General features: G+C 37.0%; 2 protein-coding genes across 2 annotated transcripts; both read left to right on the top strand.

Annotated features, from left to right (window-relative positions):
• The first annotated feature begins 1,016 nt into the window (after window positions 1-1,016).
• Window positions 1,017-6,558, top strand: LOC149621139 (putative glutamate receptor). The gene is made up of 6 exons (XM_089854713.1): window positions 1,017-1,344; window positions 1,440-1,528; window positions 2,317-2,407; window positions 2,467-2,628; window positions 2,769-2,913; window positions 6,512-6,558. Exons 1-6 carry the CDS (start codon window positions 1,315-1,317, stop codon window positions 6,556-6,558), a joined length of 564 nt encoding a protein of 187 aa, XP_089710839.1. The 5' UTR covers window positions 1,017-1,314.
• Window positions 6,559-7,101: 543 nt separating this feature from the next.
• Window positions 7,102-9,831, top strand: LOC149621140 (uncharacterized). The gene is made up of 4 exons (XM_089854134.1): window positions 7,102-7,229; window positions 7,320-7,489; window positions 7,550-7,593; window positions 8,610-9,831. Exons 1-4 carry the CDS (start codon window positions 7,134-7,136, stop codon window positions 9,380-9,382), a joined length of 1,083 nt encoding a protein of 360 aa, XP_089710260.1. The 5' UTR covers window positions 7,102-7,133; the 3' UTR covers window positions 9,383-9,831.
• The last annotated feature ends 2,528 nt before the right edge of the window (window positions 9,832-12,359 follow it).

The raw sequence follows: 12,359 nt of genomic DNA on the forward strand, positions 1-12,359 counted from the left end.
TTACTCGGTTTTTCTATTTAAAGTTAGCCTTTTGCTCTCTGAATTAGGTTATTATCAAATTGGCATTACGAAACAAACCATAACTAAGAAAATTTAAACTAATTGTGCACAGATCATTTCAAAATTGGCATAATGTTTGACATAGGATATTTCGTAAACTGTTGTGATGAAATACTTGTAATTTGACGGTAGTGGCAGATATAGTAAGAACTGTTAGTTCGTGAAATTTCGGACTTCTACCTTTATTATAAAGTTTTGAAGTTGGCCGTGTGGTGAAATACGCGTGTAAGAAGTATCTCTCTCTGATTAGATGAATTCAAATTCTGCGCTACAAGCCATGTTATAACGGGAAAGGGACTCCTTACACTAGGTAAAGCTGGAGATACGTACTTCCACCTATTTACTTCTGATTTATTTAATTTAATATTGATTGGTCGGTGAAAGTTACTATGACTTTTGCGTGACGTTTTCAAACTTCACGAAAATAGATACGAATAATGCAAATGGCAAAATTTCACAACCAGAAATTTTGTTTGTGAAGTTAGACGCTTTTAAAGGGACAACAGCGTCTAATTTTATCGTTAAATTTTGGATCTAAAAATTTTATATTCCTAAAAGAGTATACAAAAATATCTTTAATAAATAAATATATGTGATAAGCTTCGAAAATTGTCCATATTGCTGCCTAAATAATCTTGAAGAAACAACACTGTTGCTGTAAGTACCACATTTGTCGTGAGCTACGAGGATTGATAACACCAGAAGGGTAGGCTACTTGGCACTGCACTTTGTCTGTCAAGTAGCCTGACCTCCTGGTGTAAATGGTATAAATACTTCTAGTCTGAAAACTAAGTATACGAATAAATTATATTTTAGTTGAAAATAACTTTCAAGAATGCAAAATAATCTAAGAAATCCTCAGAAAATAGTACATAATTTTATCTATTAGTATTTCTTTAACTGTCTCTCTGGCAAAGAAATGAAATTTAGTTCAAACTATTATAGTTACTGTAGATTTTTAATGTGTGCGGTTTTGTTTATAGGCCTACCTGGAAAATATCATATTTTAGACTAACGACATAAACACGACAGGAGTGTGTTTGGATCAATTTCTGAAAATATTTCACAAACGACGTCAGATTGGAATGCAGCAAATTTTCCAGGGCGTTTTGGGCGCGTTTTTTAGAGTTGAAACCAAATCAGCATTCAAAACTAAATTATTTCTGTAATTTATTAAACAAAATGTAACATAAAAAACATCAAACCAATCTAAAAGTTAAAAAAAAATATCTTTGAAGTAATATTTCGATCACAATGAATAAATTGAAAGCCGCTGCAACAGAGGTAAGATGTAATTTACAACAGCGCAATACAAATATTGCGTTTATTGTTATATTTAGAAATAATTAAATCTTCAAAACAAAAATAAAAAAAATTAGGTCCAGACAGTTTTGGAAATTGACGGTGACGAAGTGATTGGTTCATACTCAGTTGCGATTGATATACTTCGGACGAAATTAAACAATAGGTATATCCAGAAGTATATAATACTTTTCTTCGGGAGAAGTGTACAGCACAAAGCGGGGTAATTGTAACATGATTCTTCCCAACATCTGGAGCTTGGTTACTAAACCGAATCACATACGCCATGTAAATAGTTCCCATCATCATTACTCTATTAGCTCTGCTTAACTATTTGCCAAGGCGCATGCGCATGTGGATTAATTTTTGTCCCACGTTAAAGGGACTGCAAAGAAGGCATCGGCGGGTGGGTAAAAATTATTTGAGATACGTCACAGACATCACGTGATGCCAAGATACAAAGGCTCCTCATGGAGTGGAACTGGACATCTAGTCCTTGTTTTTCGCGAGATTGCAGCGCCAATTCCATGAAGTGGTAGTTTTCGAAATAAACAAACTAAGCTCCTTTGAACCACGCCTCTCCTTGGTCATGTGCCTCTGACGTATTTCAAATCATTTCTACCCATACGCCGATTCCTCCTTTACAGTCCCCTTAAGGCAATCAAGGTTTGTTGGTTAATTGATTGCTGAGGATTTCGTAAATACCAAACAGTTATAGAATTCACCTGCACGGTGCGATGCCCATCTGAAGATTGATGAGCAGGTGAACTAAAAAAAGGGTTAGCCTGGGAAGAATCATGTAACATAACTAAAGTATTAGGAGGATACAGAGTGGCATCCTTCTTCTATTATCTCCTTCTAGTATAACTTAATCAAACCAATTCCCAGATTTAACTACTTAAATGAGTCCGATTTTCTTTCGGAGGTTATTATTTTTTTTCGTTATTTTGACAGCTTTGATCTGACTGTTATTGGTTTTGGAGATTTAGGGGAGCTTACATCAGATCATAATGGAACTGGTATACTGGGGTCACTTATACGTAATGTACGAATGTAGTCTGCAAAACTGTCAAATGAAAGATTGTAAAACATCATTTATGATAGGAAACCCAATTCAGCGTTATTCCTCTCCCTCTAAGTTCGAAAGTTGTGGACTGTTTTGACTACTCGACTACAACGAATGTGTTTCCTTGGAACTTCGTCACAGGACCACCGAAAATATTCCAAAGAGACTACTTTGAGTCACTCGAATGTTTTCAAAAAACGGTAAAAAAGTTAAAATACGTAAAATTGTTCAGTTATCATACTCTCACTAAGCATGACGCGAGAGCTCTTTAAGAGTACAAACGACGAGCCAGTATGAAGTATTACTTAGACTTAAATAATATCTGCATATTTTGCTCCAGCTATGGATATCTACGATTCTGGCCTTTCTGGCATTTTCATCTATTTGGACAGCAATGAGAGTTTTCCGTGGAAAACCACATCAGTCGCATTTAAAGACGTTTGAAGACTCAATATTGCACGTCTTCGCTGTGTTTATTCGCCAAGGTGTGTAAATCAAAAATTTATTACGTCTAATATCACGAAATCATTTAAACCGTAGAATTTTAAACATGCCAATAAGCAAGTGAATTACTTAGTACGTAGCCCTATAAGTAAATTATTATTTTTTCAAAAAAGTTGATTGTAGTTCCATAGCCGACTTGTATTAATAAAGGCCTATAGGTAGGAAGATAACCATGGGGCGGCATACCGATTTTTTAGCGACCGCTAGATGTCGTTCTTAGGGGGAAAATTTTGTGGCGGGAACTTCAAAACGAATGAAAATGCCAATAGGAGAAAGCTTACTTTTTGTCTTGAGGTTGGGTTTTTTTTGGAATAAAGTAAGGCAGTTTTTTTTAGAAGTAATACATTTACTTGATAACAATATATTTGTCTTTATCTCATTTAAAGTGCGTTTAGTCAAAAACGGATTTATGGGATAAGAACGTCGGATCATAGCTTTAGCCTCTAGTACCATCCTCGCATACTTTATTGAGAAACTTCGTCTGCTTATATTTTGACTCCACCCACAAATTCGATCTCTAGAAGTAGCTATATACAGAATTTGTGGGTGGAGTCAAAATATAAGCAGACGAAGTTTCTCAATAAAGTATGCGAGGATGGGGATTGGGGAGTGAATTCGCTAACTCCGACGTTCTTATCCCATAAATCCGTTTTTGGTTTAGTAAAGTATGTTTTCTACTTTCCTATCACAGTACAATGTAATATTTTCAAAATTAGAGTTTTGATACGTACCTAACATATGAAATTTTTTGAATCACATTACAAATTTGCAGATTTTCGGGGTAAGGGTTTTTATTTGTACGTTTTGACTGTTTCTTCAACGTCACTTATATCTTTGGCATAGTTGATCATTAGGGGTTTGACAAGCTTATCTAACATAATATCACATAAATTAATATATACCTATTCCTTCCCCATTTTCAGCGTACCTATTCCTCCCCCATTTTCAGCGTACAAATTCCTCCCCCATTTTCAGCGTACCTATTCCTCCCCCATTTTCAGCGTACCTACTCCTCCCCCATTTTCAGCGTACCTATTCCTCCCCCATTTTCAGCGTACCTATTCCTCCCCCATTTTCAGCGTACCTATTCCTCCCCCATTTTCAGCGTACCTATTCCTCCCCCATTTTCAGCGTCCCACCTGACCCAATTGTTTCCGCAGTTAAGGCGCGTATTGCCCTCAGATTTCGTATCCTCCCCCATAAAATACGCCAGTAAAGTTTTGGTAAATATAGACATATTCACGGGGTTGGCCAAATTACATGAACCTCAAATAAAAAATTATAATTACAAATCAAAACTATAATAAATTGCAAATTATAAATCATCGTAGGATTCGTATCTGACTTTGTTAAAGAAACCTTAATGTTTCTACCTCGCCAAAATACTTTAGGTATTTTAAAGTATGCAATAACGCAATAAGTTACTAACTTTTTCAATCCTACTGTATATATTCATTTATGTGATATTATGTTAGATAAGCTTGTCAAACCCTAATGATCCCCCGAAAATATGCAAAGTTGTAATGTGATTCAAAAAATTTCATATGTTAGGTACTAATCAAAACACTTATTTTGAAAGTATTACATTGTACTGTGATGGAAAAGTAGGAAACATACTTTACTAAACGCACTTTAAATGAGATAAAGACAAATATATTGTTATCAAGTAAATGTATTACTTCTAAATCAAACTGCCTTACTTTATTTCAAAAAAAAAACCCAACCTCAAGACAAAAAGTAAGCTTTGTCCTATTGGCATTTTCATTTGTTTTGAAGTTCCCGCCACAAAAGTTTCCCCCTAAGAACGACATCTAGCGGCGGCAGATCACTACGGCCATTGCCAATATCAGAAAAAAACCCGAGGATCACCTATAGGCCTTTATTAATAAAAGTCGGCTATGGCCCAGGCTAAACCTTATCTAAGCAGACCTAATCTGGGCTAACATGAAACAGGTTTCAGTTCTTTGATCCATCTATCTTAGAATGGCCAAATGGGCCAGAGAAATGAAAATCGTTAAATTAATTACAAATCACGAACTCTTCAAAAAACACATCATGATGTACATTCCCTCACTAATCACGTCGTGATGTACATTCCCTCACTAATCACGTCGTGATGTACATTCCCTCACTAATCACGTCGTGATGTACATTCCCTCACTAATCACGTCGTGATGTACATTCCCTCACTAATCACGTCGTGATGTACATTCCCTCACTAATCACGTCGTGATGTACATTCCCTCACTAATCACGTCGTGATGTACATTCCCTCACTAATCACGTCGTGATGTACATTCCCTCACTAATCACGTCGTGATGTACATTCCCTCACTAATCGCTTCGTGATGTACATTCCCTCACTAATCGCTTCGTGATGTACATTCCCTCACTAATCGCTTCGTGATGTACATTCCCTCACTAATCGCGTCGTGATGTACATTCCCTCACTAATCGCGTCGTGATGTACATTCCCTCACTAATCACGTCGTGATGTACATTCCCTCACTAATCACGTCGTGATGTACGTTCCCTCACTAATCACGTCGTGATGTACGTTCCCTCACTAATCACGTCGTGATGTACGTTCCCTCACTAATCACGTCGTGATGTACGTTCCCTCACTAATCACGTCGTGATGTACGTTCCCTCACTAATCACGTCGTGATGTACGTTCCCTCACTAATCACGTCGTGATGTACGTTCCCTCACTAATCACGTCGTGATGTACATTCCCTCACTAATCACGTCGTGATGTACGTTCCCTCACTAATCACGTCGTGATGTACGTTCCCTCACTAATCACGTCGTGATGTACGTTCCCTCACTAATCACGTCGTGATGTACGTTCCCTCACTAATCACGTCGTGATGTACATTCCCTCACTAATCACGTCGTGATGTACATTCCCTCACTAATCACGTCGTGATGTACATTCCCTCACTAATCACGTCGTGATGTACATTCCCTCACTAATCACGTCGTGATGTACGTTCCCTCACTAATCACGTCGTGATGTACGTTCCCTCACTAATCACGTCGTGATGTACATTCCCTCACTAATCACGTCGTGATGTACATTCCCTCACTAATCACGTCGTGATGTACATTCCCTCACTAATCGCTTCGTGATGTACATTCCCTCACTAATCGCTTCGTGATGTACATTCCCTCACTAATCGCTTCGTGATGTACATTCCCTCACTAATCGCTTCGTGATGTACATTCCCTCACTAATCGCTTCGTGATGTACATTCCCTCACTAATCACGTCGTGATGTACATTCCCTCATTAATCACAGTTCAACGACATTTTATGAGTGTTAAATATAAAAAATATTTTATTAAAATTTAACATTAGACACTAATCAGGAGATCTGATTAGTTTTAACATGTATTAATTCAGTCGGAATTTGTAACAATGCTCTCCCACTAATCAAACCTTTCATCCTTGAGCCTGTTTGTCTCGCAAAGGTCCTGGCAACACTGTAAACTCTTATTAGTTTAAAATATCAACATTTTTCTCCATTCCTTAGCTTGTTTTTCAAAAAATGTTTCATGTTTCAATGTTTAATTTTAGGAAAGAAATGTGTCGCCATAAACTGTCTTTACGCAAAGCCTATATGAATTTGGTCGATTCTCAAAGAGTTGTTCTGGGAGAGGTATTTGAGCAAATATTGTTCTACCGCGTGAAATTAATAAAAACTGCTGTTTGTTCTAGGAAATGGATGAGAATGATTGTTTCTTAAGCAAAGATGATAAAATGAAGAAACTGAGGAACAAGGTACTATTTGACAAAACGAGAAAACTTCCCAAATATTATCCCTATAGAAAAAACATTACGAGGAAATCTAACATAAAACATGCTTGAGCGAAAGCGCCTAGTTTTCCTGTCCCCTATGAAGTCTTTATGAGATTCAAAATAACATTGTCTACCCCCATTAAATGGCTGATGAACATTGAACTTTTGTAAATGTCCTGCCAATGAAAAATTTCACTCTCATTGGCTAGAAGTTTAGAGGATGAAGGTCCCTTGTTTTAAGCATCATTGAAAATGAGGATTATCAATGTTGTTTAAAGGACATTGGTTTCCTCTCTCTCTCTTGTTTGTCCTTAATGTCCCATGGAAATCAGCTTTTGTAATGGAATCTTATTTGAATTTTTAGTTTGACGTTTTAATTTCAAACGTGAGAAAAGAGCGAATGGAAAATGAGCTAACTATTAATGAGCAAGGAGATAAAATTGACAGGCTCAATAAGGTCAGAGAAGAATTGAAAAACAAAGTCAAAGATCTCAAGGTACGCGACATTGTTCATTTGATGAACACGCGAAGATGAGATTAGATGTTAGGAATATTCATTAATCATTGTTAATTGTTTAAAAATTAGGAGAAAAATGAAACTGTTCAAAAGGCTAACGATGCATCAGTGAAAGTTGAACCAGTTGATTATGATTCAGAGCCAAAAATTGAACAAGTTGATAATGATTCAGAACCAGATAGCCAAGCATTATCCCTACCAGTTGCGGAACAGCAACAACCTCAACCTCAAAATGAAAGGTTTGCAAGTGAAAAAAGGTGTATTTTATTGTTTTATTTTATCACAATTTATTTGTGTAGTTCGGAAGGAGTCCCCACTGAGGACCAGAACCACAACCAGCCTGGTGTGTAAATTTTAAATTATTTTAGTAGAAATATTGTAAGACTCCCCAAGTCACTTGCTGTGTTCACAATAATTTGAACCCCCCACGGATAAGCTACAACTAAAGCCCCGACGAGTTTTACGGCAATTTCTAAAAGCCTTATTAGTCAGTGGTGATTGTATGAAGTTGGGCAAACACATTGTGGAACCCTTTAAGAATGTGCATTATACGTAATTTCATGTATTGAACTGATTTGCATAATTTGATGGCTTAACACACAAGAATGAAATTCATTCGACCCCTGTTGGTGAAAGTAGCGAATGTGATTTTATTTCTAAACTCTACTGCTGATGCCAATCACAAAGATCAAGACATCGGTCCAAACAGAAACTAGTTCAAATTTTCCAACAGTCTTTTGAGGATCAACAGAGCATGCTGGGAAATAACTTGTGATAATCTGATTGAGCTAAGATGGCACAGAGAAAGGCTTTAAAATATTATAATGGCAAAAGCAATAAAGCCAGAGCTTGAACGCCTCAATTATTATCGTTTATGATCAGATTAGAATTTTTATATGATAAGTGAAACAAATGTAGGCTTTACTTACAGCGAAATTACGTATGTTCGATTTTGGGAAAAGATTAGGCATTATTAGTTATCTAAGCAAACGATGCCACTAGAATACGTATTTCTGTGAAATATTTGAGTTAAATGTTGGGAAGTGTAAATTCGCCTCATTTTCAGCTTTAGCCCAAAAACTCGCCTCTAGGTCCAAATATAAGTGTGCTTGCAGAATACACAATTTTTTTATGTTAATTTGTGGACTACGCGTGAATATTACTAAGAAAAAATAGATGCGATTCTGAGAATCTTTCACTCCTAGTCCCCACTGTGTGTGAAAAGTGGGCGGATACTTTAGAAAGGTCGTGACTAATTATGGGGTGTGATACGAGCTCCGTCAAATCTCATAGAATCATCGCGCTTTCCAGATGTTACATGATTTTTTCATTATGAAATGTATTTTTTGATTTGTGTAGGTAAATCCAAGGAAAAACATAATATTGAAGATAAAAGAGTTGTTGAACTTCGCTTCAAAATTCATAATAGAGAACAAATCTTCAAATGTGATCAGTGTGAATTTTCCAGCACACAGGAAAGTAATTTTATCAAGCACAAACTCATTCACTTTGGGGGAAAAGGAAGACCCTTCAAATGTAATCAGTGTGATTATGCCAGCAAGCTGAAGAGTAATTTGATCGCGCATGAACGCATCCATAACGGTGAATTACCCTTCAAATGTGATCAGTGTGAATATGCCTGCACACGGAAGCATTATCTTATCGCGCATAAAAGCACGATGCATATTGAAACACCCTTCAAATGCGAGCATTGTGACTTTAGTAGTGTGTGGAAGCATTGTTTCATTAGACATCAACGTCTTTACCATGGTGTAAATCCCTTCAGATGTGATCAGTGTGAATTTGTAACCACAGAGAGTGGTCAATTGATCAGTCATCAGATCAGTCATCAGCGCATTCGCAGTAGTGAAAAACCATTCAAATGCGATCAGTGTGACTTTGCTTGTACTCGGAAGTATGATTTGGAAATACATCAAAGCATTCACAGGGGGGAAAGACCCTTCAAATGTGATCTCTGTGACTTTGCAAGTACTCGGAAGTATGATTTGAACAAACATGAACGCATACACGGTGATGAAAAATCCTTCAAATGTGATCAGTGTGACTTTGCAAGTATTCGTAAGAATGGTTTGATCAATCATCAACGCATTCACAGTGGTGAAAAACCATAATAAACCATTCAAATGTGAATAGTGACCTATGTTAGCGCGTGGAAGTCCTTATTGATCACACATCAACAAATTCATGGTGGTGAAAAACTTCGTAAGTGATCATTGTGATTTTAGGTGAGCTGAAAGAGTTGTGTTATCAGACCCGTCAACACGTTCACAGCAGGTAAAAACCCTTCTAATGTGATCAGTGTGACTTTACCAACCCTTCGCACGTGATCGCAATAAATATTCAAAACCGCTAACCATAACTAAATATTCAAAAGAATTCTAAATGCTAATGTATAATCTTCATTATAGGTTAATACTGCTAAATTTTTAACTTTTTAATTTTTTTACTTACTCTGATTTTATTATAAGTGAATTTTAATTGTTTGAGTTTCATTTTTAGAAAGAAAGTTAGTTGTACGAGCCTTTAATATTGTAACGAGTATTAAAATTAATAAAATCTGTTTAAATGATATCAATTTTCAGTTGGTAATTCAATTGGGGTGACTCCCATAATCCCCCTGGACATAATCCCTCCAAAAATTTCCCCCCGTCCAAATGGGCATAAGACAAAATTCCCCCAAACTGGAGACAAAACCCCCCAAATTGGAGACAAAATCCCCCGCTTACGGAACAAATCCCCCGCTTACGGAACGAAATCCCCAACTTGGAGACGAACCCTTCAGGGGTCATTCCTATTTTAGAGGTCGTTTTCCACAGTGGAAAATTTTTTAGTAGGATAGTAGTAAAAATAGTAGTATTCCCCCTACGAGGAAAAGCGGAACCAATGATGGAGAAAATAGTATGAATTGCCGACTAACCATAAATTTTCGCCTTTTCCAAAATATTGCTGACTAACCATAAATTTCCGCCTTTTCAATATTATCGCTGACTAACCATAAATTTCCGCCTTTTCCAAAATACTGCTGACTAACCATAAATTTCCGCCTTTTCCAAAATATTGCTGACTAACCATAAATTTCTGCCTTTTCCAAAATATCGCTGACTAATCATAAATTGCCGCCTTTTCCAAAATATTTTTGACTAACCACAAATTTACGCCTTTTCCAAATTGGAGACAAAATCCCCCGCTTACGGAACAAAATCCCCCGCTTACGGAACAAAATCCCCCGCTTACGGAACGAAATCCCCAACTTGGAGACGAACCCTTCAGGGGTCATTCCTATTTTAGAGGTCGTTTTCCACAGTGGAAAATTTTTAGTAGGATAGTAGTAAAAATAGTAGTATTCCCCCTACGAGGAAAAGCGGAACCGATGGAGAAAATAGTATGAATTGCCGACTAACCATAAATTTTCGCCTTTTCCAAAATATTGCTGACTAACCATAAATTTCCGCCTTTTCCAAAATATCGCTGACTAACCATAAATTTCCGCCTTTTCCAAAATATCGCTGACTAACCATAAATTTCCGCCTTTTCCAAAATATTGCTGACTAACCATAAATTGCCGCCTTTTCCAAAATATTGGAATTTTGGAAATAAGTTAAAACAAAATCAGTAGTTTACTTCTTTTGGTTTAGAAACATTGTTTGCAATACCTTTCACTCTTCTGAATTATACTTTTGCATTATTATTAAAGATAATCTTTGGATTTGGGCTTCCGTTTACCTTTACTTCTAAATGCCTATTATTTGGGGGGATTTTCAATAAAATTATCCTTTCGGTAGGATTTTGTTGAACAGTTTTCCTTTTCGGGGATTTTGTCCTGGACGTTTTCTCTGGGGGGATTTTGTACAAACACGTCTAAAATCGGGGGGAAAAGTCTTGGCAAATCCAAAATAGGGGGATTTTGTCCGGGGGGATTATGTCCAGGGGGATTATGTACGAGACCCATTCAATTGAAGTGCCTAGCCTTGTCATACTGAGATAAATATGGCCTATATTCATTTCATTTGGCAATATCACATCTCTTTCCTTTGAGATATTAACAAATGAAGTTTTTGAGCGGTGCAGGACTGTATTCGAGGTTTAGTATATGAATAGACCATTCCATTGTTTACTTGAAGAGAAACCAATAGACAGCGTACTCCCCTCAAGCCAAGAAGCAAAGCAACGTCCCGCCGACTCGTACTGCTTCGTCGAGCGCGTCAAAGGGCCAGGCTTTCCAGCGCTGTTAGTCAGGCGTCGCTAGTATCAACTTGCCTACTTTTTTGTACAGGGAGTTGCACATCCTATAGAGCTTCGAATGTTTTTCACGCCCATCCTTTATCCATTGACCTCCTTTCTTTATTGTGATTATTTTCATTTTTGGTAACTAAAATTGCCTCAGCGCCGCACTTTACAAAGACTACTCTCCTTATCCTGGAACTAACTGCAAAAATTCACAGAAAAATGTACCTTCAAACAAAATAGCTATTAGAAAACTGTAGTCTCTCATTGAAAAAGCAAGACATGACCTTGCAAAGACGCAAGTGCAGGTATTTTACAATTAACGCATCATCGCTCGGTCTACCAATAATTTAAACCATTTTTCCTAACGTAATAATGAATGTAAATCCTTTATTGTTTAGTAATAAACAATGTATATGTTGTGTTTAAAACATGGTGGGAAATATTTTAAAATCTATATAATAACAAAAATATTCACCTTTTTTTTAAAATTTTGAACTAACATTATCTATAGCAACGCCAATGATTTAAAACTAAGCATTTTAAATTTCGAGCCAAAGAGTAAATTTTCTAGCTATTTACGTGTTGCTGTTGGAAGTAAGACATCCAGTGGTTATTGCGCATGTCAATGGGCGGGGCTTTACATTTCCCCACTCGGTCTATATCCCACTCTAGCCGCTGCGACTGCGAGCAGCTTGTGTCCAGGAGCGCATGATCGAGTTGGTTATGGTATACCCCTGGTACCAGCTCCGGCCTCCAGCCGCGCCGTGCTCAAAAATTAAAAACTACTGCTAGAGATTAGTTTTTGGCGGCTATTGGTGTAGTTATTTGTGTAGTTATCTTTTGTTCCGGAATCCGTAACAA

Source organism: Phalangium opilio, unplaced genomic scaffold (assembly GCF_054372755.1).
Source record: "Phalangium opilio isolate 3A_F unplaced genomic scaffold, DU_Popi_V2 ptg000209l_1, whole genome shotgun sequence".
In the NCBI taxonomy this organism is placed as follows: domain Eukaryota; kingdom Metazoa; phylum Arthropoda; class Arachnida; order Opiliones; family Phalangiidae; genus Phalangium; species Phalangium opilio.

Coding starts and splice junctions, on each gene's coding strand:
- LOC149621139 (XM_089854713.1), top strand. CDS start 1,315: ATGAATAAATTGAAAGCCGCTGCAACAGAG. Junction 1,345..1,439: donor TGAAAGCCGCTGCAACAGAG/GTAAGATGTAAT, acceptor AAAAAAAATTAG/GTCCAGACAGTTTTGGAAAT. Junction 2,629..2,768: donor TCGAATGTTTTCAAAAAACG/GTAAAAAAGTTA, acceptor ATTTTGCTCCAG/CTATGGATATCTACGATTCT.
- LOC149621140 (XM_089854134.1), top strand. CDS start 7,134: ATGGAAAATGAGCTAACTATTAATGAGCAAGGAGATAAAATTGACAGG. Junction 7,230..7,319: donor ACAAAGTCAAAGATCTCAAG/GTACGCGACATT, acceptor TTTAAAAATTAG/GAGAAAAATGAAACTGTTCA. Junction 7,490..7,549: donor CCTCAACCTCAAAATGAAAG/GTTTGCAAGTGA, acceptor TTATTTGTGTAG/TTCGGAAGGAGTCCCCACTG.